Consider the following 27,994-nt stretch of genomic DNA (forward strand, 5'->3'; position numbering starts at 1 on the left):
GGGACTAGTGTGTGTCATTCTGGTGCTTCGAATGGTAAAAATTGGTTTTGAAGTAAGGAGACTGCTAACAGCTGAATGCTACAACTGCTTCTCTCCTCCCCTCTCCCGCAGCCGTGGCCTGACGATGCCCTTGAACGTGTGGCTCATAAGTTCTTAGAGACACTCGAGCTCACAGACAGTGAGCGTCAGGAGGTTGTGCCCATCTGTAAATACTTTCATACTTCAGTTTTGTCACTCTCTGCGAGGTCAGTCTGGTTCTTTTGAAAACAACTCGTTAATTTATAGGAATATTAAGAGGGAAAAGATTATACTGTTGAAAGTAGTAAAATGAGCAACAGAGAACTTACAAGTGGAATTGTTAGAAGAAAAAACAAAATAGTAGGTGATTGAGCTTCGTTACTACTAATTTCTGTCTTAAAAGTTAATATATACTATCTGCCTGCATAAAAATACTACATAAAGTTGTCAAAATTGTTTATTCCTGTTATTTGTCAAAGTCACAATACTTTGCTAACACCAGTTAAACTAAAGCAAACAAACAGAACTTAAAGGTGCTCATTTTTGTAATAGGTTCTTGCAAAGTCTGGGACGCCATAATTATGTTACTCCTACTTCTTATCTTGAGCTTATTGCTGCATTTCGGCAACTTCTTACTCAGAAAAGAGATGCTGTAATGAAAGCCAAGAAGAAATATGTGAATGGACTAGATAAACTGGCTTTTGCTGAATCACAGGTGAGTTAGGACAAAAGTGGAACTGAAAATACAAAGTGTTTAACAGAAGCAGGGCTTTTCCTAGAGAAGTCGGTCAAAAGCATCACCTCAGGTTTTATTTAGCTCAGTCTTCAACAATAAAACTGTAAGAAATGTCTTTTGGCTTTTTTATTGCTACAGTCAGCAGTTGTGCTCTTAGCACGTAGTGCCTGAGCGGTATATGAAGAGATCTTCACTTTCCTAAATAGCTAACAGGTCACTATAAGTGAATGTAGTTTTTAAATTAGAGATTGTGCATACGGCATAAAAATAAGTCTCTGAAGTGTTTTGATTTGAAACTGAGCATTATTTCCTTCTATCAATAGTCACTAGGTAAGATCTAGATCATACAGAAATTGTTGGAAATTGTACTTGACTCATCTGAACATACATATGGTTTGCATACGTATAGGTTGCCGAGATGAAACAAGAACTGGTTGAGCTGCAGCCCAAGCTGGAAGAGGCCAAATTGGATAACGCAACCATAATGAAGGTAGAGTTATACAGATACAGCTTTGTGGGGTTTAGTGTAAGCATGTGTATACTTGGGATCCATAATCTCACCTTCACACTAATTAGCTTTGAGCGAGGAATCTCAGTCATACAATGTACTGCAGTATCTCAGCTGGTTGCAGACGGGTTCTAAAGAGTCTGACTGTAAAATGTTGCTGATATGTGACTTTCAGAAAATAGGAGTTGTGTTCAGGTTTTTGAGGTCACTTCTTGTTTACTGGGGTTTGCAGTACTATGAACTTGTCACTATTTAGAACTGGAAGAAAATTATATTATTTCTGTAGGATGCAGACTCCGGATATATAATACATGCCTAAACTCCATGCTGAAGGAAATACATGAAAATATTTCAATACTTCCATTTTCTCTTCGTATTTTACAGTATTCCATAAACGCTATACTTAGTTGTTTCCGTTTATTTGATCACTCACTGCTCAGTAGGAAGCTCACTCATGTGTTTCTTTAGACTATAGAAATAGAGTCTGCAGAAGTAGAAGAAAAAAGAAAAACTGTAAAAGTAGATGAAGAATTTGCTACAGAAAAAGCTGAAGCCGCTCAGGCATTGAAAAATGAATGTGAGAGTGACCTGGCAGAGGCGATCCCAGCCCTGGAGGCTGCACTTGAAGCTCTTGACACTTTGAAGGTGAGCTGATCTAAACTTTTAAATCAGAATTTCAATTAATCATTAGTTTACAGTTACTAGCATTTATTTCATTTTTATTTCCCTGCAGAGGATCCATTGGTGTTGTCAATTCTTACTAACACTGTCCTTTCTAAAAGTCCTCTATAATTATGTTGATGTGTAATTGTGTTGTAATTCCCATTTTTTCTGTTAGTTCATTTATCTTAGTGGTGAGAAAGGCATAACGTTTGCCATATTTATTTTTTTTTAGCCTTCTGATATATCAATTGTCAAATCAATGAAGAATCCTCCATCTGGTGTCAAACTCGTCATGGCTGCTGTGTGTGTCATGAAAGACATCAAACCGGAAAAAGTTGCAGATCCTACAAAAATTGGCGCCAAGGTAAAATCACAGACAATAGTTTAAAATACAAGTGTAACTCATGTTCTTCTCAACGCAGAGTGCTTGTTCAATAGCTGAGATCACACAAGGTCCACTCAAGTAAGCAAGTTCCTCCAGCCATTATTTTACTAAAAACTTCCAGAATTCCAAATTTTCAAAATTTTGTCATGTGCTAAGAGAACACACTTAATTTGCTTGACTTGTATGTAGATAATATGTAACTCTCCCTGAGACACCTCAGGGGGCAGTGCTGGGGCCTGTATTATTCAATATATTCATCAATTATTTGGATGAGGGAATAGAGTGTACTATCAACAAGTTTGCTGAGGACACCGAGCTGGGAGGAGTGGTGACACTGGAAGCTGTGCTGCCATCAGAGACCTGGACAGGCTGGAGAGTTGGGTGGGGAAAAATTTAATGATATATAACAAGGGAAAGTGTAGAGTCTTGAATCTGGGCAGGAACAACCCCAGGTTCCAGTGTAAGTTGGGGAATGACCTATTAGAGAGCAGCGTAGGGGAAAGGGGCCTGGGGGTCCAGGGGACATCAGGGTGACCATGAGCCAGCACTGGGCCCTTGTGGCCAGGAAGGCCAATGGTACCTGGGGTGGGTTAGAAGGGGGTGGTCAGTAGGTCAGAGAGGTTCTCCTGCCCCTCTGCTCTGCCCTGGGGAGACCACACCTGGAATATTGTGTCCAGTTGTGGCCCCTCAGTTCCAGCAGGACAGGGAACTGCTGGAGAGAGTCCAGCGCAGCCACCAAGATGCTGGAGGGAGTGGAGCATCTCCCGTGTGAGGAAAGGCTGAGGGAGCTGGGGCTCTTTAGCTTGGATAAGAGGAGACTGAGGGGTGGCCTCATTAATGTTTACAAATATCTAAAGGGTGAGTGTCAGGAGGATGGAGCCAGGTTCTTCTCGGTGACAACCAATGACATGTCAAGGGGTAATGGGTTCAAACTGGAACACAAGAGGTTCCACTTAAATTTGAGAAGAAACTTCTTCTCAGTGAGGGTGGCAGAGCCTGGCCCAGGCTGCCCAGGGGGGTTGTGGAGTCTCCTTCTGTGCAGACATTCCAACCCGCCTGGACACCTTCCTGTGTAACCTCATCTGGGTGTTCCTGCTCCATGGGGGGATTGCACTGGGTGAGCTTTCCAGGTCCCTTCCATCCCCTGACATTCTGTGATTCTGTGATTACTGATGTCTCTAGAAGATCGCAGATCATCAGTTCTAAATATGCGTGAGCTTTACTTAAAAGAGATTTGTCTTTTTTTGTTGTTTATTTGTTTGTGTGTTTGTTTTAAAGCTTGGAAAGATATTTCTTACTGTGTTTTGTAGATTTTGGATTACTGGTCTCCAAGCAAGAAACTTCTTGGTGACATTAACTTCTTAAAGGATTTGAAGGAGTATGACAAGGACAATATTCCAGTAAGCCTTCTGTCTAATTTTTCAGTGGTTTTTACCACCTAGACACTTTTTGCAAGGGAAAAAACAAAAAAAAAAAAAAAGAGAGAAAAGAATTAATTATATCAGAGAGTCCATTTATCTCAAATTAGTCAACTTCTGTTATGACCAAGGATCTTCACAAGGTGACTGGGTATCTCCACAGGATGAGTGTGGTCCTGGCAAGGGAGTCCAGCTTCCTCAGAAGGTTTCAGAAGGTTTTACAGTTACCTTTCAGAATTTCTGAGGCTTCTATTCAGCCTGTCTTCTATTTGAATGAAATGTCCTTCTGTGCACAAACGTTTCTAACTTCGCAGTTTATAAGCACTATCTCATCAAAAGTTGAAAATAAGACATAGAAAGTTGTATCAGAGTAAACTGTCCTGTCCATTATCTTGTGTCCAAAAACGACCATAAGCAGGTGCCTTGGATGGAGCAGAATCATGGAATCGTTTTGGTTGGAAGAGACCTTCAAGATCAAGTCCAACCACGTGATTCTTGGTGTTTGCCCAGTTCAGTGGAAAATGAACATGTTTTGGCCTTATAAAACTGGTTCCCAAAAGTAGGCACAAGCAATGTTATTAATTTAGATTTTTGTCTTACATTGGTAGAAATACATTTCTGTAACTATCCCAAGCAGTGATGTCTTCTGAAAAGATAGCAAATAATGAAATTAGCGTGTTGTGCACAAGGCACAGAATAAATTAGGGCTTCTGTGTGAACCGTAATGCTCCTAGCACTTAGGTGACTGTCGCATGGCAGACACACCAAGTGCGTGGTCATAAAGGATGAGGATAGGATTAGGATGAAAACAGGAAAAGCTCACAAAGTGTGACAGAAAGATCAAAAGAAACAAATGAGCAGCGGTTTCTAGCAGAATTAGTAGAGTAGTTCTTTCCTATTTCATTGTGTAGAAAAACAGCAATCAATCAGTGTCATTAAGCATCAGCCACAGGCCTTTGATTCGCTATAATGCTTTTGTTATCCAGGCAGCTATCATGCAAAAGATTCGGACTGAATACTTGAATAATCCTGAGTTTGATCCACAAAAGGTGGCTAAAGCTTCCTCGGCAGCAGAGGGTTTGTGTAAATGGATTACGGCGATGGAGGTGTATGACAGGGTCGCAAAGGTGGGTTTGGTTTTGATCCTAGTTCCTCAATGTTGTGAGATCTTCCCTTTTCCTTTGCTTGGTATATTAACCCTGAGCATTGTATTAAATAATAACGTTACAAAAACGTGCCTTAAGCATTTGTGTATTGGTTATAATTGAATAGGTGGTTGCACCCAAAAAAGAACGTTTGAAAGAGGCACAGCAGTCCTTAGCAGAGACACTGGAGATCTTGAATCAGAAGAGAGAAGTACTCGCAGCGCTTGAAAGCAGTTTGGCTGCTTTGGAAAAAACCTTCGTTGAGAAAACTGAAGAAAAGGCTCGTTTAGAATTGCAGGTTGTTCTGTGTGGTAAAAAACTAGAACGAGCAGAGAAGTTGATTGGAGGCCTTGGTGGAGAGAAATCCAGGTCAGGTTAAAGTTCAAATGGCAGATATAACAGCCCTTGTAGAGGTAGAATTTGAACTTGAATTCTCTGAGCTGTTAACAGTGTATCTGTCTGGGGGCCGTACTGCTGAGGACTGTAACAGTCTGGGCCCTTGAGAAGTTCCTGATTGTTTGTAATGTAAAAATATGGGCAGCAACATTGGGAGAATTGTCGAGAAAGTCTTCAAAATGATAATAAAATACATAAACAGTGTCCTTATTTTCAACCAGAAGATAAACAACAGCAAAAAAGGTTGATTTTTATCATCAATACCATTAACGTGGAGGTTTCAGCACCATTTTCTTTCTGTATTTTCTGCTTGTCATAGATGGAATGATGCTGCAAATGATCTTCAAGACACATATGATAATTTGACAGGAGATGTTCTGATATCAGCTGGTGTGATAGCGTATCTGGGAGCTTTCACTGCTGGATTTCGACAAGAGTGCACCAAAGACTGGAGCAAACTGTGCAAGGTCAGAAGATTGTCTTAGCTTTAAATGTGTTTGCTTTTTTTAACTACCGCAAAGGGCCTCAACATTTACCTGTGGTTTATTGAATATTTGCCTAGTCAAGCTCATGTACAAAAAAAATAGACAAATCCTATTATATAAAATTCAGAGAGAGAATAAATATTCAGTGGGGAAATACAGTTAGCTATTGAAACTATGATTTTGTTTTTCCCAGAATTTTTACTTATACTTGACCTATTTCGAACTCTTAAAAAAAAATGCACATTGTCACTTTGGATTGAAGTGGCATAAAGATAACTGGGTTTTCCTTTTCTTCTTTCTCCAGGAGAAAAAAATCCCTTGTTCCAAGACTTTCTCTTTGAGCACGACTCTTGGCGACCCAATAAAAATAAGAGCCTGGAATATTGCTGGCTTGCCGACTGACATGTTTTCTATAGACAATGGGGTCATTGTTGACAATTCAAGACGTTGGTAGGTGACAGAAAGTTTTAATTTTCAAATGCAAACAAGTTGTGGTGGGTTTTTTGTTTTGTTTTTTAAAGCAAACTAAATGTCTAGAGACAAAAAAATACAAACTTTGGAAAAACTCCTGCAAGCCCTGAGAAAACGGTCTTGTGTGTTCTAGGCCATTAATGATTGATCCTCAAAGTCAAGCAAACAAATGGATCAAGAATTTTGAGAAGGAGAACCAGCTGAGGGTTATCAAGGTCAGTGACACAGATTATATGAGAACCCTGGAGAACTGCATTCAGTTTGGAACTCCTCTTCTGCTGGAGAACGTCGGAGAGGAGCTCGACCCGTCACTTGAGCCTCTGCTACTTAAACAGACTTTCAAACAAGGTACAGCAAAATTAATTTTAACATGAATGTTCATTTTATAGTTGTTTGTACTGTCTAAGGGGTTATTAATTGCATTCTGGTACTGCTGCCTGTGGTGAGAGGAAGGTGACTTCACAACAGCCTGAAGCTTTTACTCCTTTAATAAGTACTATTCATACATCGTGTGGTAGTGGTTTTATGTGAAAACCTTCACCCTGTCACTATAGGAGACTAAATGAAGACACTGACTCTGCAAAGGGAGGTTTCTCAATGAGACTGTGTTTTGCTTGTTTACTTTCATATGTTTTAGTCTAATACATTTACTCAACTTTGTACCAATCAAGAAAAGCTGTCAAGTTATTTTACTTTTAAGGCACAATCTTCATGGTTTTCTCTGAAACTTGTTAAGTAGCTGGGAATTTGGTTTTCAACTTTTCTTTCTTTTCCTCCCAGAAAAAGACAGAAAAATGCAGACAAGCACAAATGTTTTCCTTCCTTCTCACATAACTTATCTTTTCTGCTTTTCATGTACGTATGTACATACCCAAAAAAAAGCACTTAACCCCTTGTATTTTCAGTTTCCTGTTTCAGACAGGTAGTTCAAGCAAAGAGTCGTCTGTAAGAATATCATAGTTGAGAATATTTCCGCAGCCGTCTGTTACCATCTCCAGTATTGTATACGCGGAGGTGCGGAAGTAATTGAATTGACTCAATTTCATCTGCTAAGAGTAAAATGCGACCTCACTGAAGTCTGTGAGGGATTTTCAGAGTATGAGACTGATTTGTTTCTTGATTCTCACTTTTCGGGAAATCTGTCATTGACAAGGAATTGTTTCATCACAAAAGAATTATTTTTCTGTAAGTAACTGAAGTAGTTAATGATTTTCATAACATTTCTGACCTCTGCTTTAGGAGGCGTGGAGTGCATCAAGCTTGGCGAGAGCGTTATTGAGTATTCCAGAGACTTCAAGTTTTTTATTACCACGAAACTGAGAAATCCACATTATATGCCTGAAATCGCTACAAAAGTTTCTTTACTCAATTTTATGATAACGCCAGAGGGACTTGAAGACCAATTGCTTGGTATTGTTGTGGCAAAAGAGAGGTGAGTCTCTATAGCAAATAGCCAGGTAATTTTATGATGGTGTAATCCCAGGGAAATGAGAGATGAATTTATTGTAAAGCAAAATGAATGTTACGTGGTGTAAATGTTGCTCAGCAAGAGCTTAAAAAGATTGTTTTTCTAGTTGTCATATCTAAAAATTTTGTTAGAAAAAGACAAATAATCACATTTATTGTGGGGTAAGTGTCCACAAGTTCAAAAGTTAATTAAAACAGCAGATGTGAAATCATTTTTCAGGCAGCAGAGATATAATAAAGGAAAACTAGTATGCTCTGATATGCAAAAAGCCTAAGACCTTAAAGTTTAGACCATCATTTCCAAACACTGAAGCTGGGCAAAGAAATCTTTGCCCAGAATTATAAACATCTGCTGAACAGTAACAACCTGTTTAAACTGAAGAGAATATTCACAAGTGTTTATTGTAGTCAGAGGGGAGTCGTGGGCGTGGGCGTCCTTTCCAGTCAGTGCAAGATGAACATTGGCTGGATTTGTTGTGGTTTTTTTAATTAGGCCGGAATTAGAAGAGCAAAGGAATGCTCTCATCCTCCAATTTGCACAGAATAAAAAGCAACTCAAAGAAACTGAGAGAAAAATTTTGGAAACCTTACAGTCCTCTGAAGTGAATATACTGGAAGATGAGTCTGCTGTTGATATCTTGGATTCTGCTAAATTAATGGCTAACGAGGTCACAAAAAAACAGCAGGTAAGGAGTGCGTATGGATGTTTTCCTTAACGACACAGAGAAATTAATGTTAACATTTGCCGCTAGCAGAAAGACGGCACGTTAGATGCAAAGCGCAGGAGGAAATTCTGTGCTTGTGAAAAGTGAAGATAAATAAAATTGGATCCGTTCTCAGTCTTCACTGATGGTTTCTTCAGTCTTTAATTAAACATCTTTTAAGGAATATGCATCTATCTGTAAGACTGAGTGGAAAGTAAAAACTTCTGGAGTTAAGTTAGGAAGGAACTATTTTTTTTTAATGGCAAAAATATTCAGTGCGACAATAACCTGGGTGACTGATATAGGTATACAAGGCCAGAGATTTTTGTTATACCTAATGCATAAAATACCAGCTGAATTCAATGAGAGCTAAATAACATTTTTGGTTTTTATATTACTGTAGGCTTAACAGAAATCCAATACTAGTCTTTTCTTTCAGCTGGTATTGGCCTTCCTGCTGTTTGCCAATGCGTATCAAACGTGATCCCAGACTATGGCCGACAGTCAAAACTGAAAAACCTTTTTATATTCAAAGTACTTTTTTGTATAAAGCCGACTGACGGTAAAATAGCCAGAGCTCAAATACATAACCAGTCTGAAATGACCCATGTTTTTTAATATTGCAGAGATAAAGTTTGATACTTTTGATACTAGGTGATGCATCGAAACTCTGCCTCCTTTGTTTCGACTCTTGCGTCCTGTAGTATCAAGTAAATAAATCAGGCAGTGCTGCGTTAAGGGCAAATACTTGGTTTACCTATTGGATTTATCACCTACTGTGATTGTGCATTTTGGAACAGAAAACTTGCCTCACTCTGGCATAACAAAGTGCTGTATGGAAGTATTTTAATAATGTTATTAACGAGTAATATTTTTGTACAAAAGAGAGTATTGAAAGCTTTTCTTTGTCAATTACTATTGATATGTAGATTGCAGAGAAAACGGAACTGAAAATAGCTGAATCTCGCGAAGGTTATCGCCCCATCGCAAAGCATTCCTCCGTGCTGTTCTTCAGTATCGCCGACCTGGCCAACATCGATCCCATGTACCAGTACTCCCTCAGCTGGTTTGTCAACCTCTTCATCACCTCCATTCAGGAGAGGTAAATACCGGCTTTCTGCTGTCAAATAAGGTCTTTTCATTCTCCTCTTGTGAGCAGTTCCCTCTGGTTTGAAACCATGTATCTCTTATTCCTCATTACATGCAGGTTTTTAAAACAAATGATGATTTATTAATAAAGTAGTTGCTCTTTCTAATTACTGTTGGAGCAAACAATGAACTGTAAGCATGTGCTCTATTTAAGTATTTTTAGAATGGGACTTACAGAAAGGGTGAAGTCTGATCCTGAACTGGGCTCCATTATGAACACTGTGCATTATGAACACCCCCTATCTGGCAAATTCATTTCAGCTCATTACTTTGCTTGGGACTTCTTTTAAAAGAGCTGTAAAACAACGAGTATCATTTGGGGAAGATGGGCATTTAAATCCCTTGTGGAGCCTGTGGGCCAAATAGAATTCCTCTGCAACCCTAAATAGATTTAGATTTCTTAACTGATTTGCCTACGTTATTCAATTTGAAGTCTCAGTTTCTTCTTTTCTTTTTAGTAACAAATCCAAAATGTTGGAGAAGCGACTTCGATATCTAAGAGACCACTTTACATACAATTTGTATTGCAATGTGTGTCGCTCCCTGTTTGAAAAGGACAAGCTGCTCTTCTCGTTTTTGCTGTGTTGTAACCTCCTCATGTAAGCTCATTTCTCTCAAGTTTCTTAACAGAAACTAATGGTTTTCTTATAGTAGAAAAAGGTACTGATAAGATAACATGTTCTTGTACATATTGATTGTGTAGCCTTCAGAGTGACATCATGAATGGTTAGGGGTTTTCTAATACTGATATTATTTACGATTGAAAGAGTATGTGAGCCCAAGTATCGCTGCTATGTGTGGCCTTTGGACAAGCTATGAAAAGGATGTTCCCGTGTTTCTGAAAATCAGTGGCTTTGCTTTTCCTCTCCCCCTTCTCCCCCTTCTCCCCCTTCTCCCCCTTCTCCCCCTTCTCCCCCTTCTCCCCCTTCTCCCCCTTCTCCCCCTTCTCCCCCTTCTCCCCCTTCTCCCCCTTCTCCCCCTTCTCCCCCTTCTCCCCCTTCTCCCCCTTCTCCCCCTTCTCCCCCTTCTCCCCCTTCTCCCCCTTCTCCCCCTTCTCCCCCTTCTCCCCCTTCTCCCCCTTCTCCCCCTTCTCCCCCTTCTCCCCCTTCTCCCCCTTCTCCCCCTTCTCCCCCTTCTCCCCCTTCTCCCCCTTCTCCCCCTTCTCCCCCTTCTCCCCCTTCTCCCCCTTCTCCCCCTTCTCCCCCTTCTCCCCCTTCTCCCCCTTCTCCCCCTTCTCCCCCTTCTCCCCCTTCTCCCCCTTCTCCCCCTTCTCCCCCTTCTCCCCCTTCTCCCCCTTCTCCCCCTTCTCCCCCTTCTCCCCCTTCTCCCCCTTCTCCCCCTTCTCCCCCTTCTCCCCCTTCTCCCCCTTCTCCCCCTTCTCCCCCTTCTCCCCCTTCTCCCCCTTCTCCCCCCTTTTGCATATATCATGAGATCTCAATTGCAATCTTTTCCAGAAAGGAAAGCTAAGTTCAAAATTGCACGAGCACAACTATAAAGTACATACTTATTGAATTACAATGTGTACAATGTATGTAGGGGCCATTCTTCCTAGGCCAATTGGTAAGGCTACTGTATTTTCAGAACCTGTTATTTTCTTTAAAACCTTTAAAAATCAGGAATAATTGCACTTTTTTTAAAAAGCGAATAAGCTGATATATACCATTTACCTTTTGAGACCCTTACTGTGGTGTTAATCAGTAATTTTTATCATACAGTTTTTTAACTATATAGAATACTGAGATCCAATCTCTGCTGTTACTGCAGTAGAAGTACTACTTAATGGCAGTGAAGTGTAGTTGATTTAAAATAACACTTTATATGATGTAAAATTGTGTCTTAATAACTGAGTACTATGCATCTTTGGCTTTTGTTTTGTTTGGCGTTGTTTGTTTGTTTTAAATATAGGGCTAAAAATGAAATAGAATATCAAGAGTTTGTGTTCTTCCTAACTGGGGGTGTGGGTCTCAAAAATCAGTACAAGAATCCAGATCCATCTTGGCTACCAGATAAGAGCTGGGATGAATTATGTCGTGCAAGTGAAATGCCGGCTTTGAAAGAACTGAGGTATGGTCAAGTGTTAATTGTTTTTCACCAGTTATGTGTAACATCCTGAAAGAAATATTTCCTGTATGTTTTCCAAACCGTGACGAAATGCCACCACTGTAAAACCAGCCCCTTTTGTCATCACTCGGTTTGCTCCACTTACTGAAGTCAAACATTCTGTTGGCTGATTATAATATTATTTAGTTAAATTATTTTCCTAAATTATTCGAGTCATTCCCTAAAGAAACTTTCCTTTTAATGCCTCCACAGTAAAGCCCCAGTGTTTCCAGGGGATGGGTGCAGGCCAAAAGATGTGTATTTGGCAAAACTCCACTGCACTGCTGAGAGATGGATTTTTCTGTTAAAATCTCCATCTTCTGAAATCAGGAAAATTTCACCCTGGATTTCAGTAGAATTTAACCCCAGGTTCTGGAGCCAGTGTGGCTGCACAAGCCTTGCGTGGAAATAGCTGACGGAGCCTGGATGTTTGGAGGCTTTGGGTCTGACTGCAGAAGCACTGTTCTCCTCGAAGAAATTGTTTGAGGCTGTTCGTGTTTCTCTCCCTTTGGAGTTTCAGTAGCAAAGTGGCTGATCCAGCCTTTATCCACTCTGAGAGCTGTCCCATCTCAGAGCACGTACTCTGCGTGCTGCAGGAAGGAAAAGAATTCTTTTCCTTGGTTGAATTTCCTGGTGATTTTCTTCATTCAGAGAGTGGAGTTTTCCTGGAACGTGAGAAGCAGAACATTCACGCAGAGCTGTGAAGGTCCCAGCAGTGCTGGCTGCAGCAACAGGCAGAGCCTGTTGTCACCTCTGAGCCTTCCACGTGGAGGTTTGTACGTCTGCAGTAGCACGGTGGGAAAAGATCCTCTCTTTTTCACTCGTCAGCGTGGAGAAGCTCAAGTGTAGGATTATTGACTGATGTAGATGTGGAGTGGGGTGTACGACAATACAATGCAATTGGTTTTTGATAAATATTAAAGGACTCCAGGTATTTACAGTCATTGCAAATACTTTTTTCTCTAGGAGAAACATTTCTGAAAATATAGGTGAATGGCAAAAACTTTATGAGAGCAAAGAGCCACAAAGCTTTCCGTTACCAGAAGAATTTAATAATACATTACATGAATTACAGAAGATGATAATTCTTCGGTGCTTAAGACCAGACAAGGTAAACCGATCTGTTATCAAGTGTTTGTAGACTGTTCTGTGTCTTGTAGCACAGTTTGCACCAGTCGTTAAAATAACTAATTTGTTCTTCATGATATTTTATGAGGAATATGGACACTATTCTTATTTTTCAATTGAGCAAAACAAACACCACAAGCCTCAGCAGAGATCTTTTGTCCAATGTGATTTGATGCATCTTTCAGAGTACTCTCATTGCTCTAGTTTTCTGCAAGTGTTTGTTCACGTGGTGCACCCGGTATACGCGGGAGCGGGATTTATTACATCAGCCGGAACAAATTCTGAGTATCTGGTACAATGTGCTTCCAGACAAGACATTCCGAGGCAAACTGAGTGAATGTGTTGATTTGGACAGCCAAGGAAGGTGAACTCGTAACACCTTCTGCATCTGGGGTGTGTAGCAAATGGTATTATATGGACTTTAGGAACAATCAAAATTAGGATTTAAAGTACATATTGCAATTGCTCCTTAGAGTTGATTTGAAATAATCACATTAATATTTACTAAGGGGAGTGTGCTGGTCCTTCACATCAGGTAAAGCCTGAACTGAAGTCTTAATGTAAAAAAAAATACCCCCAAAAACCCAGAGAATTGTCTGTAGGTCAGGAATTTAACTAATATACGGTACATAAAAGACGCTCTCAAATATGCAGTTGCGTTTAATTTCTGCTAATGGTTTGTATTTACATATTTTTACCAGATTGTTCCAGCTATAACAACATTTGTCACTGATAAACTGGGGAAGAAGTTTGTAGAGCCACCACCTTTTGATCTGACAAGAAGTTACCTGGATTCGCGTTCTACAGTCCCTCTGATATTTGTGCTTTCTCCGGGAGCAGATCCCATGTCTAGTAAGTGTGCACAGAAAGAGAAAATGGGAGTGTGGCACAGCTTTGCAGTTAGGGACCTGGACATCCCCTTCAGTGCACACTGAGGATTATTTTGCACTTTGTGCAAGCAGATTTGAGTACATCATGTCACACTGGCAAATTCTGTGCTCCCTAAAAATGGGAATGATATTGTAAACGGAATGAATTTTATACTCTACATCACAGCTATACCATCTTTTGTATGGACAGTTTATCAAAATAGTAATAAACATTTCATTTTTTTTTCCTGACACAGCTTCTTTTTAATGAAGAAATACTAAAATTGTATGCTTTCTGTTCAAGGTCTCTTGAAATTTGCAAATGACAAAGAGATGGTTGGAGATAAGTTTGAGTCCATCTCATTGGGTCAAGGACAAGGACCTATAGCTACAAAAATGATTGAAAAAGCAATGGAAGAAGGAACCTGGGTTTGTTTGCAAAACTGTCATTTAGCTGTCTCCTGGATGCCGATGCTGGAGAAAATATGTGAAGAGTTTAGCAACGAAAAATGTCATCCAGACTTCAGGCTTTGGCTGACTAGTTACCCCTCACCAAAGGTACCTGCACTGCCCAACGTGCTGTATTTGGGGAAAGGAAAAGGTGAAGGCACTTTCAGGAAATATCCATACCCCTGAATGAGCTGATAATACAGAACTGCTCTGAAATCCAGCAAGGCTGGTAAAGAGATAATTTCATCAAGAAAGGACGTTTAAAAAATAATTATAAATATAATAGTATCAAGCTTCCTTTGTAATATTTTGATATTGTGATGTGTGCCATTTTGTGTACTAGTGAATGGAACTGCCCTTTGCCAGCATATATAATTAAGTCTTACTTTCTTGATGCGTTTCAGATTTTTTTTAAGCTGTTGATGTTTCAAATCTAAGTTCTTACAGATAATTGTTTAGATAACAAACACAGGGTAATGATATATTTTGTAACAATATGACATCTACTCCATACTTTCTGAATGCAGTTTGCCTACTTTTTATTTCTAGTTTCCAGTAACCATTCTGCAGAATGGAGTGAAGATGACAAATGAGCCTCCTACTGGTCTCCGATTAAACCTGCTGCAGTCCTATCTTTCTGATCCTATTTCTGATCCTGAATTCTTCTCTGGCTGCCCTGAAAAAGAGCTGGTAATGTATCTATCTCTTGACAGGTTGTTTGTTTGTTTTTAATCCACAGGGATACTGATTTCTGTCCAGTGACTGTTATAAGCTTAAATTTTTACTGTGGTTGTGATTTTTGCAATGATAAAGATGATTAGTTGAGGAACCACTCTGCCAGGTAACTTCAGATGGCAATACGTAAAATGGTTTCTGAGGCTTTCTTAAGTTTCATAAATATTACACATGCATATTACACAATGTACATAAACTGAGCGTTCATGGACATCATTATTGAGATGATGAGCCCTGGGATCTTTTCTGGCTGCAGTACCCATATGTCCTACGGGTGATGAACCACCAAGTCAGATAACCACGGCACGCCTAATTGTTCCATGTGTTTGTACCCTAATCAAATGCTGTGTCCTCTATATAAATTACAGACTAGCATGAGCATATAGGCTCATTAATAATACTTGTTTGTTTTGTTTTTCTCAAAGGTTTGGGAGAAACTGCTCTTTGGCGTTTGTTTTTTCCATGCTCTTGTTCAGGAGAGAAGAAAATTTGGGCCCCTTGGTTGGAATATACCCTATGGATTTAATGAGTCAGACTTGCGAATCAGTATCAGGCAGCTGCAGGTAAAATCATCTCTTGCTACATTTAACCCCGACCTTGTGAAGTGTAGGGATGAGTTGATAGAAAGGAGTGTAGAGTTTCATCAGCTGTTCGTAGATTTTCATTACTTCAGCTACAAAGGTAAGGAATGTCAGTCGTATTACACGTTTTCAAAATTACAAATTAAATAAAATAAAAAATCGTTCTTCATGAGATTTAGATTCAGACACGTGGAATATAATGAGAAAATATGAATATAGTAAGAGTTATATTGTTGTGGTTAGTAGGAACATATGCTGTTAAACAGAGCCTCAGGCTATTCTTCTTCCCTAAAATGAAATGCTGAATGCTGCGTGACCTTGAGTCTTCCTCAGTCTGTGTAGAAATCCAGGAGAGCTAAAACTGTGAATTACAGAAGCTGAGGCTGAACAGTTGGAAAATGTATCAAGAAGTTAATGGAAGTGATGAGAGGGTTCTGAAGATTGGAAGAAAAGTAACGTGAAATGCACATCTCTTTATGACACAGAAAAGTGACCGCCGAGAAAGTTTAGACTGGAAAAACTATGCAGTTGTAAACAATTCAAGAATGACTTGGATGACTTACTAATTTGGATATTTATAAGAGGCTTTTACTACTAACTCCTCTTAATTTTAAACAGTAATTTTACCTGAAAAAAAAAGTCAGAACTTGAATTTCCAACAACTCGGGAGAAAAGTCCATAAACTGCAGATTTGCCTGCACTGCAGCTTCCAGCCCTTTAGTCCGTAGGTCACACTGCAGTCCTGCAGATATTTTGAGTGTCTAGAATTACTCATGTCTTCTGTTTCAGTTGTTCATAAACGAATATAGCCAAGTTCCTTTTGAAGCAATATCTTACCTGACGGGTGAGTGCAACTACGGAGGTCGAGTGACAGACGACTGGGACAGGCGTTTACTGCTGACGATGCTGGATGACTTCTATAATCCAGATATAATTGAAAATCCTCGTTACATTTTTTCTCCCAGTGGCAACTATTTTGCTCCACCAAAAGGCACATATGAAGACTACATTGAGTTTATTAAGGTAAGAAGCAGCAACAAGGTTTTGAACTGTTAGAATGCTGATGCACTAAAAAGCAATCCCTAAGGGCTTCTCTGTGTTATAAAGGTGGGTTTGCGGCCCATTAAGCTGTGCTTGGCTCCTTGCTTAACATCCTTGTTTGATCCTGGCCATGGGCTAGAATGTTTCTGAGGGGTTGAGGGAATCAGTAAGTAGACAGGAGGACACAGCACAGACAGTCGAGAGTTCCTGGGAGATGCCTTTCTGTGCGGTGCTGTCTCTGGCACCAATACTGCCTGCAATGCCTACCATTGCGGTCCGTACCCATCTTCGGTTGAAGTCAGTGCTGGTGTTTCACCCGAGTTCCTAAGGAAGACTGGGCTCTAACTCCCAGCATGCTGCTTTACCTCCTGCACACCTTCACTGTTTATTTTGTCTTAGGGTCTTCCCTTTACTCAGCAACCAGAGATATTTGGTTTGCACGAAAATGTGGATATCTCAAAAGATCTTCAGCAAACTAAGATCATCTTTGAATCGCTGCTGTTAACGCAAGGGGGAGGCGCTCAGGGAACTTCTGGAGGTGGTGACAGCACTCTGTATGACATTGCAGATGATATCCTCAGCAAGGTATTGTATTATACCAATTACTCCAATTTGTCTTTTTACAAAGCAGAAATGCTTTAACCAGAATCTTCAGTGTCAAATTGATTTCATGTTGAAAGGAAAACCTGGGAGGAATTTAGTGTGATATGAAAGTAATAAATAGGTAGGAGATAGGAGATAGAAACTGGAGCAAACCCAGCTTGGAAGAACACTCGATTCATTCATGTGAACCGGTTTAAAATTAATAAAATTTAATTGTGTTTAGAACTTTTCCTGGTATGAAAAAAATCTAGGTTGTTTTAAAGATAAGCATAGCTTTTAAAAACCCATTTTTTAAGTTAAATACTGTATTGATAAGATACTCTTCAGAAAGTTTAATGGTATTTATTACTCTGCCATTTTTCACATTTGCATAATTTTAATATAATTCCAGTGCATAATGATGTATGGAATGATTTCCAAATATGTTGTCATTTTCAGCTTCCAAATGATTTTGACATTGAAAGCAGCCTAAGTAAATATCCTGTGAGGTATGAAGAAAGTATGAACACTGTGTTGGTGCAAGAAATGGAAAGATTTAACAAGTAAGGGTGTTATATTTTATTAAATGTATCCAAAATAATTCCATTTGCAGAAAAAGCTTTTTTTCGAATCGTACACTGTAAACCCTATATTGTATGAAATTGTATTTATTTATTTTGTTCCCTTCTAATTGTCTGCAGTGATATCTGCAGTGAAGCACCATTACTCCTCGGGGGAAGTCAGAATGTAGGATAGATATTAGGAAAAATGACCTTTTCTTCCAGTGGGCATGTCTTGTTTTACAAATCAAAACATGGAAATTTCGTTTTATTTTTTATTTCTAGTTTAATCCGAACGATTCGCATTACGCTAATTAACCTGAAGAAAGCCATTAGAGGACTGGTGGTTATGGATGCCCAGCTGGAGGCTGTGTGTGGCAGCCTGCTGGTCGGAAAAGTTCCTGAGAAGTGGGCAAAACGTTCATACCCAAGTCTGAAACCACTGGGGAGCTATATTCTAGATCTTCTACAAAGGCTGAGATTTTTACAGGTGATGTACAAGAGGCAGTAATACCAATTATTTAATCTGCTACTTCATGCCATTTGTCCTTTACACTAAAAGAGTATTGAGAAAGGAGCGATAGATTTCACTTAGATTTTCTGAGTACAGCTTGTAGAAAATGGTCAAACAATGTGTGATTTGTCTTTTTCTGATTATTGAATATGTCATTTTCCTCTTTCCAGGACTGGTATGAATTAGGGAAGCCCACGGTTTTCTGGCTGTCTGGATTCTATTTTACTCAAGCTTTCTTAACTGGAGCGATGCAAAACTACGCTAGAAAGCACAGGATCCCTATTGACCTTCTAGGATATGAATTTCAGGTAAAGATCAATGATATTATTCTCATTTTGGATTGATCTTCTGAAAATTGGCTATTGGCATAGTATCTCAAAAAGCACACAGCTGTGAAAGTTCAACAACATGGAATCCTTTCTTGTAGGTTATTCCTCAGGATACTGCTGACAGTGCACCAGAAGATGGTGTTTATATCCACGGGTTATTTTTGGACGGAGCTCGCTGGGACAGGATCAAGTCAGTAACAAAGTGTTTTACTATGGTTCTGGAAAGCTCTCTTAGGTGCTCAAACAAGATTTGTTTGAAGTGATAATTTTCATATTATTGAAATAACACACCAAATGGAATAACCTTTCATGTACGGAAAATGAGGAAGAAAAATAAAGACCCCACACACTTGCACACACACACACAAAACAGAACAAACAAACAACAGCAAAAGCCAAACAGAATGCCCAACATCAGGCAAACAACTACCCAAATACACACGCCAAAACTCTCTTTGGCTTAACACCAAGCCACCAATAATGACTTTGTTGCTTTCTCTCACTAGGGGAATTTTAGCCGAGCAGCATCCCAAGGTGCTGTTTGACGCGATGCCAATCATTTGGATAAAACCAAGTGAGTATCATTTCTATGAAGTATGAGCTATTCAACAAGAAATTGCAACACTCAGTTCCTTTTTTACAGAAGATCAATGCTTCCACCCTACCAGAGTACCCAAATGTGCACGGAATTCATGTGCATCTGACCTAGGACTTCTTCAGCAAATATTGGGCTGCTGCTTTGACTCAGTCTCATCTCGTCTGAGCAACGGGCCTGTCCCGCTCCCCATAGATGTTTGTACTTATGGATTAGACAAAAGCTCTAGTGAAATGAAGTTTTTGTAAATATGTTTAGGTGCTGCCAAATCTATTTTTCAACCAAAAGTTAATTTGGGTAGGAAAGCACGTGGTGCTTGAACCCCTGGCTCTCCTTGAGGGGAATTTTTGATTGATTTACAGGGACTCTGTTTGCCTCACATGCTTTAGTAAAGTTTGCTCGGGTTATTTTTATGCTAGTTGTCTGTCATACTATAGACAAATATTTTCTATAACTCCTGTTCTCTTTGATCAGGATCCGTAAATCCCTGGTTTTATTTATTCACTCAAGCAGCACTTTCTATTGCAACTGTGGCAATGTAAATGTTATTAGGCGGTCTTACAGAGTTTCCATTTGTTCTGCCTGTGCTTTCTCTGGAGGTGGGATGAGTCTGCTCCGACATGCAGGGGTTTAGATTCTGCATGTGAGCAGCCCAGGCTGGCAATGAGTCCCCATGGAGCTGTGTCCTCGGGTCTCCGGTGGCTTGAGCTGCAGTTGGGTTCTGTGGCTGCTGCACCAGGATTCTGGTGGAGCTCTTAAGAGTTCAGGTATAAACTGTGCTTAAATATGTAACTATTCAGATTTTTAGTGTGTTTTTGAATGATTATGAAGCTGGTAGAAGCACAGAAAGGCATCCAGCCCTGAAAACAAATTGTAGTTGAACTAATTGGGTTTAAAACCAAAACAAACCACACAAGAATCACAACACAAGCCAGCTAATTCTATTGTGTTACTCACAAAGCAATTTTGCATTTTTATTTAGCTTTAAGGATGTTACTGTAAGTACTTAATATTTGTACATAGGTTATGTTTCCATCAATAGATTTACTGAATGTAATATATTATTTTGGGTTTTTTTTTTTTGAAGCTCCAAAATCGGACATAAAGAAATCTAATGCATATATTTGCCCGCTCTACAAGACAAGCGAGCGCAAAGGAGTCTTATCCACCACGGGACATTCTACTAACTTCGTCATTGCTCTGACGCTGGACACGGATAAGCCCGTGCAGCACTGGATCAAGCGAGGCGTCGCGCTGCTCTGCCAGCTGGACGACTGAGCCGGGCCGGCTCACACCCGGCCTGCACACCAGCCTGTTCTTTGTGCTGCTTTACAGAGGAAATGGAACATACTTTGGTTTTTATATTAAAAGAGGGCATGCAAATATTTTTTGACCCTTAATATTTTGTCTTATATAAGTACGTATTAGCATTAGCATTTTTACAAACTATACAAGATACAGTGAGGATTTTAGCCTTTGGTAATATTATTAATGTGTAAGCATCAATTTTATGCATTAGTTTAATATTACAAAATATATCTTCATAGAATATTACAATAGTCTGCACTTTGAGAGAAACATTACAATTAATGAACTTGTAGTATTAAGAGTACTGAAAAGTGAATGGAAAGGTGGTAGGTAAGTTTTGGGGTTTCCATCTGGATTTATATATATAGTGTACGTTCTGTCATAGCAACAATGAAGAATGAAGTATGAGAGAAATCATTCACTATCCATTGCAGGTACTTCTGATGTCTTCCTCCTTCAGCAAATTTGTCTTTTCAGGATTTAATTCAGATATTCTGCTTTCTGTAAGGTTTGTTCTTTTTGAAAAGAGTTTCTGTGAAGAATAAATCATAAAGTCTCCCTCGTGACCTCCTGCCACAAAGTGTTACCTGTTTCCCGTTGCTGCACAGTGGCAGACCTGTTTCAGTTCCTTCACTGATTCTGCACTTTCCACCCTCCTCCCCAAAACCCCCCCCAAAGCCGAACACGTGCAACTGAAGCATCCTCCCTACATCTCCTCTCTGAAAGCACCCTTTCCACCTTGCGTTCAGACACAGCCGCCATCACTGCTTCCTAAGGATCCCTCTGTAAAATCCAGTAGGACTAAACTAAGCACCTGACAGTCTGTCCATCCCACCTTCCCTGTTAGAACCGGCTCCCGTGTCCCTCATTTCCCTGCTGCTGGGTGCTACGCCAGCCTGGGGCTGTCTTACTGAGACTGCTTTTCCCTTTAAAGACTCTACGTGTTTATCTTTTGTTTGTTCTTCTATCAATTGTGATTCAGCATTCAGAAACACATAGTAACTTTTACTAGAGTTCTTGCTTGATTTGCTTATGTTTACTTTTATTTGGTTTAGTCTTATTCTTTTAAGCCACGTCCTAACAGTATCTTCAGTTTACTTTCTCAGGAAAGCACTAAAGAATGTTCTTTCCAAAATGTAATAGTTATTACTGATAGTTCTCAATCCAGAAACTTTTAACGAGAGTACTTTTACAAAGAAACTGGGCTTTTAATTCCTTCTTTTGCTGACCCCATTTGTCAGGCCAGATTATAACCATAACTAACCCGTATGAAAGAAACGTGGAGAAAGTCCCAGAGGATCTTATGATCGGGTATTTATAGTCAGCTATTAATGGACGTAGGCTCTACTGAGATCATTTTCAATCCTGAAAAGATCAGTTTCAATTTAATAATCACTTGTTCAAAGTGTGAGGTCTTCCCTCCTTCGCAAGGTGAGGAAAACTGTGTATTTTCTCAATTCATAGGAAAATTGGTATGGTTTTTTTTGAAAAAATAGTCTAGATTTAAAATGTTTCTGTACTCATTGTACTATAGCTATAACTGAATACTAACAGTTATTTGTCTGCATAGTAGTATGTTTCTGGTTTTTGCTGCATGTACAAATACAGACGAGGCCTTGCAGTCACACGTTGGGTGGATCAGGTAACTCGTTAGATGGTGCAGCTTTGCTGTGGATTGCTGCTGCTCAACTTTAGGTTGTTTCTAGAATTATTCCAGACTTTTCAGTGACATGCTGACAACTTCTTCCATTTTTCTGTGCTCATTCATTTTGCTAATTTATTTATTTGCTTTGAGTTTTCCTCACTCATTTTGTTTTACTTTGCTCTGTATTTTTGGTTTTTCTTTTCAGGGCAACTCTCCTGAAAGACAAAAGTGGAGGTTTTAATAAGGTAAAACAGACGAGAGGTTTGAGCCTAACAGAACGCCCGTGAGTTTAATCTATAATAGCGTGCAGCTGAATAGACAAGATAATAGTGTGGCTGCTTAGGCATATAACAGTGTACATCTACACACATTATACTATTTAATGATTGAATCGGTTGTTAATATTTTTATGATTGCTTCTTAAATTTTAACATTTAGACTTAACAAATATTGTCAATAGGATTTATTCCTGTGCTCTGTTGTTTGTATTACAACCTTAAAAGAGTAAAAATATTTTTAATTGACCCCTTTCAATTTGGCTTTTTTTTTTTTTTTTAATCAATTAACTGCATTGTGGTTAGACCAGTGTGTTTTATTTCTGCCTGTATTTGGATATATATTGTGGCAGTATTTTATATATATTCCTTACTAGGATTAGAAAAAGCGGGCATGCATTGATGGAGAATGCAGAATTGTAAGTTTGTGTGTTCTGCGTGGCTGCAGGTTACGTGCATGGAGCGCTCAAGTTGGTTGTCTCTCAAGCATGGAGTCTGATATTGTTTCAGTTGCAAGGCTGATGCACATAATGGCACAAACCCACATACGAGATATGGCCCTAACAATATCTCTGCTGAAACAGGTTGAACAAAAGCTATTACTAAGAAATGTCATGTCCTTCACTCGCCCTTCACCACCAAGGCCCTCTGAGAACACACCGACACAACATCCCAGTCTTACTGTGCATCTGGTTTGCTACTAAGGAAACATCAGAGCACAACTGTGATGGTATTTGAGTGTCCAAAAGACTTAACAGGGAATGACTATTTATCTGAAAACTCAGTTTTAACTATTTTTGTTGCTTTCTTACAAGTAATGCCAGAACAAGTAGCTATTCTGTATGTTTGGTGTGTGAACAAGAGACATGGTGGAATAGAAAACCTTAACTCGCTTCTAAATAGAATAACTCTGTGCAGCACAAACTTAAATACTTGAGAGAAAACTGGAGGTTGAGATAGACAAGTTCAGATTCATTTATTTTAAGCTCTGTTTCATCTCTCTTGATACTTAAACAGTGGTTGCTATTTTTGTTACTTCAGATTTAACCTGAAGATTTAACATCTGCTTCCAATCAAAAGCAGCATTTCCCTACAAAAAGTGACCTCGGTTGTGCTGCTTTGCCATGTATAGTTCTACGTATATGCTTGATGATCGGTCCGATGATGAAATCCCCACCCAACGAGCTATTGAGGAGAGCTTGCAAGACAGGCAGAAAATGGAAACAAGTAGCAGTGCAACAGAGGATGGAAGGTAAGAAGTTATTACTTCCATTTCAAGCATTTTCTTGGCATTATTATAAGCATGTAGTAACCCTATTTTCCTTTGTGACTCCATATGTTGTATTGCTCTGACCTCGTCTCATGGATACTGGAAACCACTCGCTTGTTCTGAGTTCTCCCTTAAAAATTACACCAATTTCCTTGAAAATATGGAATGAATGAAACTTTCAGGTGATGGTTTACATCAATAGCTAAATGAGTACAAGGCTTTATGAAGATGTGCTGTGAAAGTATATGGTACCATTCCATCATTTTCATATTTAATTCTTGGCCTGTGTGTGAAAAATCCAATGTTTATAGTGGCAGAGGAAGACCAACAAAAACTGCATTTTAGTGTGTTAAACCCTGACAAAACCTTACATGTCTTACAGAAATCTAACGTGTAGTCTAGACTTGGGTGTTTAAATTGTATCCTGAACTTCACATTAATTTTTACTTCTGGCTTCATTTTTTTCTGTTTCTGCAGTTTCCAGTGCATTGCAAGTAAAGAGCGTGGAAAGATAATGGCAGCAATTCGGACAGGTGAGTACAAATACTCTGCGCTGAGCCTACGCCCCACAGAATCTCTGGGGTATTGCACTATTGACGGGATAAAAACCACGAGCAGAAACCAGGCCTCTGCTTAAACGGGCTTTCCAGCCAAGAGAGTTTTGCTGTTTCTTGATGAGAAATAAAATTGGAAACATAATAATGTGTTGGTTAAAGTTCCAGTAAGATTGTTAGTAAAACCAGGAATAACGAGATACGTCCCAACCCTGTTAAATCAGCTTCATTTTATTTTTGCCAACCTAAATATTTTTCCTAGGGTTTCACTAGGACACCTGTTTACTTTGCACATTAAACTTCCGTGCACTATTGCTCGTAAGAGAGGATTATATTTGAAATATTTAAGTCATTAATTTTAAGTAAGTTTTTTCAATGTCTAATTCAAAATGCTTTGTGAGCTGATGTCAGTCATTGATTTTCCATGCCCATAAACCACCCTCTGAGAAAAAACTGCTTGATGTATATTTTATGTTGAGTAATGGGAGATGTGTCTGTCTTAAAACATCCCAGGCCAAGAAGAGGCCTTGACAAAGCTGGTGGGGCACAGCTCTGCTTTTGAAGAAGCCGATGCGCAGGGCTGGCTTCCCCTGCATGAAGCCGCAGCACAGCCAAATAAGAACATCCTTGCAATAACTCTGAAAGGTACGGAGTCCTTCTGGTTTTCCACCAAAAAGCTCTGCAGAGTCGGGTCTGATGAATTGTCCAGCTTCAAATGTGTTCTGCTCTTCTGTATTTCAGCCTCCTGCGCCAGCACCTGGGAACAGACCACTCTGAAAGGGGAGACGCCTCTCCTGGTGGCAGTAAGAAATTGCTTTGTAGACAATGTCCGCCTTCTCCTGCTCAATGGCTGCAACCCCAACGTTAAGAATGAAGAGGGAGACTCTCCTTTGGTTATAGGTGAATGCCTTATTTAGGGGTGGAGTGGTGAGGGAATGAAGTGAGATTATAAATTCTTGGTTCACTTCTCTTTGAATTTTTTTAACTGAAGAAGAAGGTTACGTACATCATATCACTCTCAGTGTGAATGCCATTTTGATTTAATCATGCACAAGATGGGTCATTCTTGATTTGTAAAGAACCAGTCCTAATCTTTTGCCAAGATGTTTTTCAAAAATGTTCATTTCATTTGCTTCCCCCCGTTGGGGCTGTGGTGCTCCTGTTCATACAGAGTCCTGGCCTCACTGTTCTACCCCACGCAGCCTTGAAGATCGAAGAGAGGAGGAGGGAAAGGTGCTGCCTGTCCATTCCATTCACTGGAACCAAACCAAATTACTCTTTTAATATCCTTACTGACTTAACAGACCATGCTTATTAAGCTAAGAAGGCTTATGACACAGTCATTTTAAACTTTGTTTCACGTTATGGTAACTGCTCATGAAGATGAAGTAGAGCTCTCTGAGCTCCTGAGCACCAAGTCCCCACGTATCATTTCCATGAGAGGAAAACTGCACTCTGTTGCATTACCAAACACAACAAAGGATTACAGAGCAAAAAAGAGATCACTGTAAAATTATTCATTTGTATAGTTAACATTATCTTGGCAACAAAGAACAGACTTATTGATAAATGAAACCTTTTGGTGCAGTGTGACATTTCTGAGTGTGTAAATAGTGCTGCCAGGCACAGCTCGAGCTCTCCTGGGCTGCCACAGAACAGGAGCCGTAGCGCCTAGAATAGTGCTGAACAAAATGCTGGCTGATACTTCACTCACTGTCTTACAGCAATTAGACATGATTCGTATCAGATTGCCTCCTTGTTGATAAATTCTGGCGCCAAAGTGAATCTGCGGTGTGTCCACGAGAGGACTGCTCTGCACGAGGCCGCCAGGCTGGGCAGGAAGGACCTGGTGATGCTGCTGCTCCGTTCCGGAGCTGACCCGGACCCTCGCAGCGGGTACGGGCTCACGCCCCTGGCACTGGCTGCGCAGATCGGACACACGGAAATTATGGAGCTCTTATTGCAAAGAGGTGAGACTTTATCATGTAGGATGTTATAGGAAGAGAAGGCTGGGGTGGGGGGGTCTATTTTGCCAGTGTTACAAGTATCTGATTGGTGGTGTGAAGAAGGCACAGACATTCTCCTCAGTGGTGCCCAGGAACAGGACAATGGGCACCAGCTGAAACCCAGCAAATTCTGTTTTACTGGGTGATTGGTTTCAAAGCAATTTGGACCTTCTTGTTCCCAGGATCAAGGATCCAACATGAAGGTTTATACCCATAGTGGTTTTGTTTGTTGAAGAATAGTATCCACAGTACAGTGTCACTGGAGGGCTGGAGATACAAATCACTGCTGGGTATTTACAGTGACTCCTGTGGAAATCCTTGATGCTTTTTTCCAGGTGCGGATGTTCTTAACCAGGCAAGGGATTGCGCTTCTGTGCTGTTTGAAGCAGCAGGAGGGGGAAATCCAGATTCCCTGAGTCTCTTGCTAGAATATGGAGCTGATGCCAATGTACCAAAGCACTCGGGTCATTTGCCAATCCACAGAGCTGCATATAGAGGACACTTTCTGTGAGTTAATATACTTTCGGGTAAAGGGTTCTCCCTGGTTTAAAGACAGGAAGGTTGCTGGAAGATACTCATGCTAAGATCACAACCAGTAACTAAGAAACAAGTCTTCAATTCTAGGAATGTTTCATTGTGGTGAAGAATCTGAGAATTCTTAATTCCTATGTTCATATTCGTGTGTATTAATTAAATCATATTTAAATGTAAATGTATATATTATGTATTACATGTATTAATATTATAATATAGTATAGTCCATTAATTTCCTAATTCCTGTAGGTTAAGCAATAACACTGTGTTCCTGACATTCAGGAAAAGCTTTTATTGAGAAGGAATAATTTTTCCTCTAGCAAGGAGTGGGGTCGTTCGTGAAAAATACTATAATAGAACAATATTTTATGTGTAGTAGGTGTAAAGTCAGTATCCATTGCTGGCTAACAGTTTAATCGTTAGCAATTAAAAGCAATGCAGAGGTGTAGCATGCCATGGTACTGATTTGGGAGACTAAAACAATTGTAGGGAGTCGTGATGGACTTTGAAGCCCAGCAACACAGAGGAATTCAGAGACTGATCTAGGTGAAGCACTATGTTTAAGATTCTGAGATTCTTCTTTTTTTAAAATCCTTAGAGCCCTAAAAAATTTAGTTCCAGTTACTGATTTTGATGCCATTAAAGAAAGCGGGATAAGTCCAGTTCACTCAGCAGCAGCAGGAGCACATCCTCAGTGCCTTGAGTTTCTCCTCAAATCTGGGTTTGATGCCAATTTTATGCTGGATCAAAGAGTTCGCAAAGGCTACGATGACCACCGCAAATCGGCCTTGTACTTCGCGGTGTCCAACGGGGACGTCTGCTCGGCGCAGTTGCTGCTGGACGCCGGAGCCCTGCCGAACCAGGATCCCATCAACTGCCTGCAAATAGCCTTGAGAATGGGCAACTATGAGTTAATGAATCTGCTGCTCCGACACGGCGCTAACGTCAATTACTTCTGCCGGGTGAATACAACACACTTCCCATCAGCTCTGCAGTACGCGCTGAAGGATGAAGTCATGCTGAGGATGCTGATGAACTACGGGTACGATGTGCAACGCTGCTTCGACTGCCCGCGTGGAAACAGTTCACATGCCCAGTACGTGACTGATGGCTGGACTTCTACCGTCATCAAGGATACAATGGTAACTATATCGAATGGCTTCATATGGTGTTTTACTGCCAGTATCCTTCCTAAAACTAAATGAAAATGGACTTAATGCGGCGTCAGAAAATGAAGTTTTGAAACTGTAAGGCAGTTTACACATAAAGTAGGAATAGACAAGGCTTTAAAAAGAAACAGATGTTGCCACAGGGCCTGGTCTGGTTCATGACAGCAAATGATCAAAACCAATATTTTTTAATTGTGAAAATGT

The 27,994-nt window shown here is 40.0% G+C and overlaps 2 protein-coding genes across 16 annotated transcripts in view; both read left to right on the forward strand.

Annotated features, from left to right (window-relative positions):
* DNAH12 (dynein axonemal heavy chain 12) overlaps positions 1-20,414 on the forward strand; it is a 60,832-nt gene extending 40,418 nt beyond the window's left edge. For 7 of the 9 annotated variants that reach the window (XM_013369604.3, XM_065075723.1, XM_065075720.1 and 4 more), the window contains 29 exons: positions 112-245; positions 571-733; positions 1,164-1,244; positions 1,731-1,907; positions 2,158-2,289; positions 3,621-3,710; positions 4,715-4,855; positions 5,001-5,242; positions 5,589-5,736; positions 6,059-6,204; positions 6,359-6,573; positions 7,465-7,657; positions 8,186-8,378; positions 9,326-9,498; positions 10,004-10,144; positions 11,451-11,609; positions 12,612-12,756; positions 13,475-13,625; positions 13,947-14,200; positions 14,642-14,782; positions 15,253-15,390; positions 16,198-16,431; positions 16,849-17,034; positions 17,491-17,594; positions 17,877-18,081; positions 18,276-18,413; positions 18,533-18,624; positions 18,941-19,008; positions 20,117-20,414. In XM_013369604.3, the coding sequence (XP_013225058.2) occupies positions 112-245; positions 571-733; positions 1,164-1,244; positions 1,731-1,907; positions 2,158-2,289; positions 3,621-3,710; positions 4,715-4,855; positions 5,001-5,242; positions 5,589-5,736; positions 6,059-6,204; positions 6,359-6,573; positions 7,465-7,657; positions 8,186-8,378; positions 9,326-9,498; positions 10,004-10,144; positions 11,451-11,609; positions 12,612-12,756; positions 13,475-13,625; positions 13,947-14,200; positions 14,642-14,782; positions 15,253-15,390; positions 16,198-16,431; positions 16,849-17,034; positions 17,491-17,594; positions 17,877-18,081; positions 18,276-18,413; positions 18,533-18,624; positions 18,941-19,008; positions 20,117-20,307 (4,575 nt within the window). In that variant the 3' untranslated portion in view covers positions 20,308-20,414. Of the gene's footprint in view, positions 1-111; positions 246-570; positions 734-1,163; positions 1,245-1,730; positions 1,908-2,157; positions 2,290-3,620; positions 3,711-4,714; positions 4,856-5,000; positions 5,243-5,588; positions 5,737-6,058; positions 6,205-6,358; positions 6,574-7,464; positions 7,658-8,185; positions 8,379-9,325; positions 9,499-10,003; positions 10,145-11,450; positions 11,610-12,611; positions 12,757-13,474; positions 13,626-13,946; positions 14,201-14,641; positions 14,783-15,252; positions 15,391-16,197; positions 16,432-16,848; positions 17,035-17,490; positions 17,595-17,876; positions 18,082-18,275; positions 18,414-18,532; positions 18,625-18,940; positions 19,009-20,116 lie in introns of those variants that run through there. The other 2 variants (XR_010475183.1, XR_010475184.1) reach the window with 2 other exon arrangements.
* ASB14 (ankyrin repeat and SOCS box containing 14) overlaps positions 20,340-27,994 on the forward strand; it is a 35,552-nt gene continuing 27,897 nt past the window's right edge. For 4 of the 7 annotated variants that reach the window (XR_010475187.1, XR_010475188.1, XR_010475189.1 and 1 more), the window contains exons 1-8: positions 20,340-22,227; positions 23,299-23,509; positions 24,005-24,060; positions 24,595-24,726; positions 24,823-24,981; positions 25,806-26,051; positions 26,423-26,594; positions 27,220-27,763. Coding sequence is in view for 3 of the 7 variants with exons in the window: in XM_065075784.1 (XP_064931856.1) it covers positions 23,382-23,509; positions 24,005-24,060; positions 24,595-24,726; positions 24,823-24,981; positions 25,806-26,051; positions 26,423-26,594; positions 27,220-27,763 (1,437 nt within the window). In the remaining 4 variants the exon portion in view is untranslated. The remainder of the gene's footprint in view (positions 22,228-23,298; positions 23,510-24,004; positions 24,061-24,594; positions 24,727-24,822; positions 24,982-25,805; positions 26,052-26,422; positions 26,595-27,219; positions 27,764-27,994) is intronic. The other 3 variants (XM_065075784.1, XM_065075785.1, XM_065075786.1) reach the window with 3 other exon arrangements.

The sequence above is a fragment of the Columba livia genome, chromosome 10 (assembly GCF_036013475.1).
Source record: "Columba livia isolate bColLiv1 breed racing homer chromosome 10, bColLiv1.pat.W.v2, whole genome shotgun sequence".
Lineage (NCBI taxonomy): Eukaryota > Metazoa > Chordata > Aves > Columbiformes > Columbidae > Columba > Columba livia.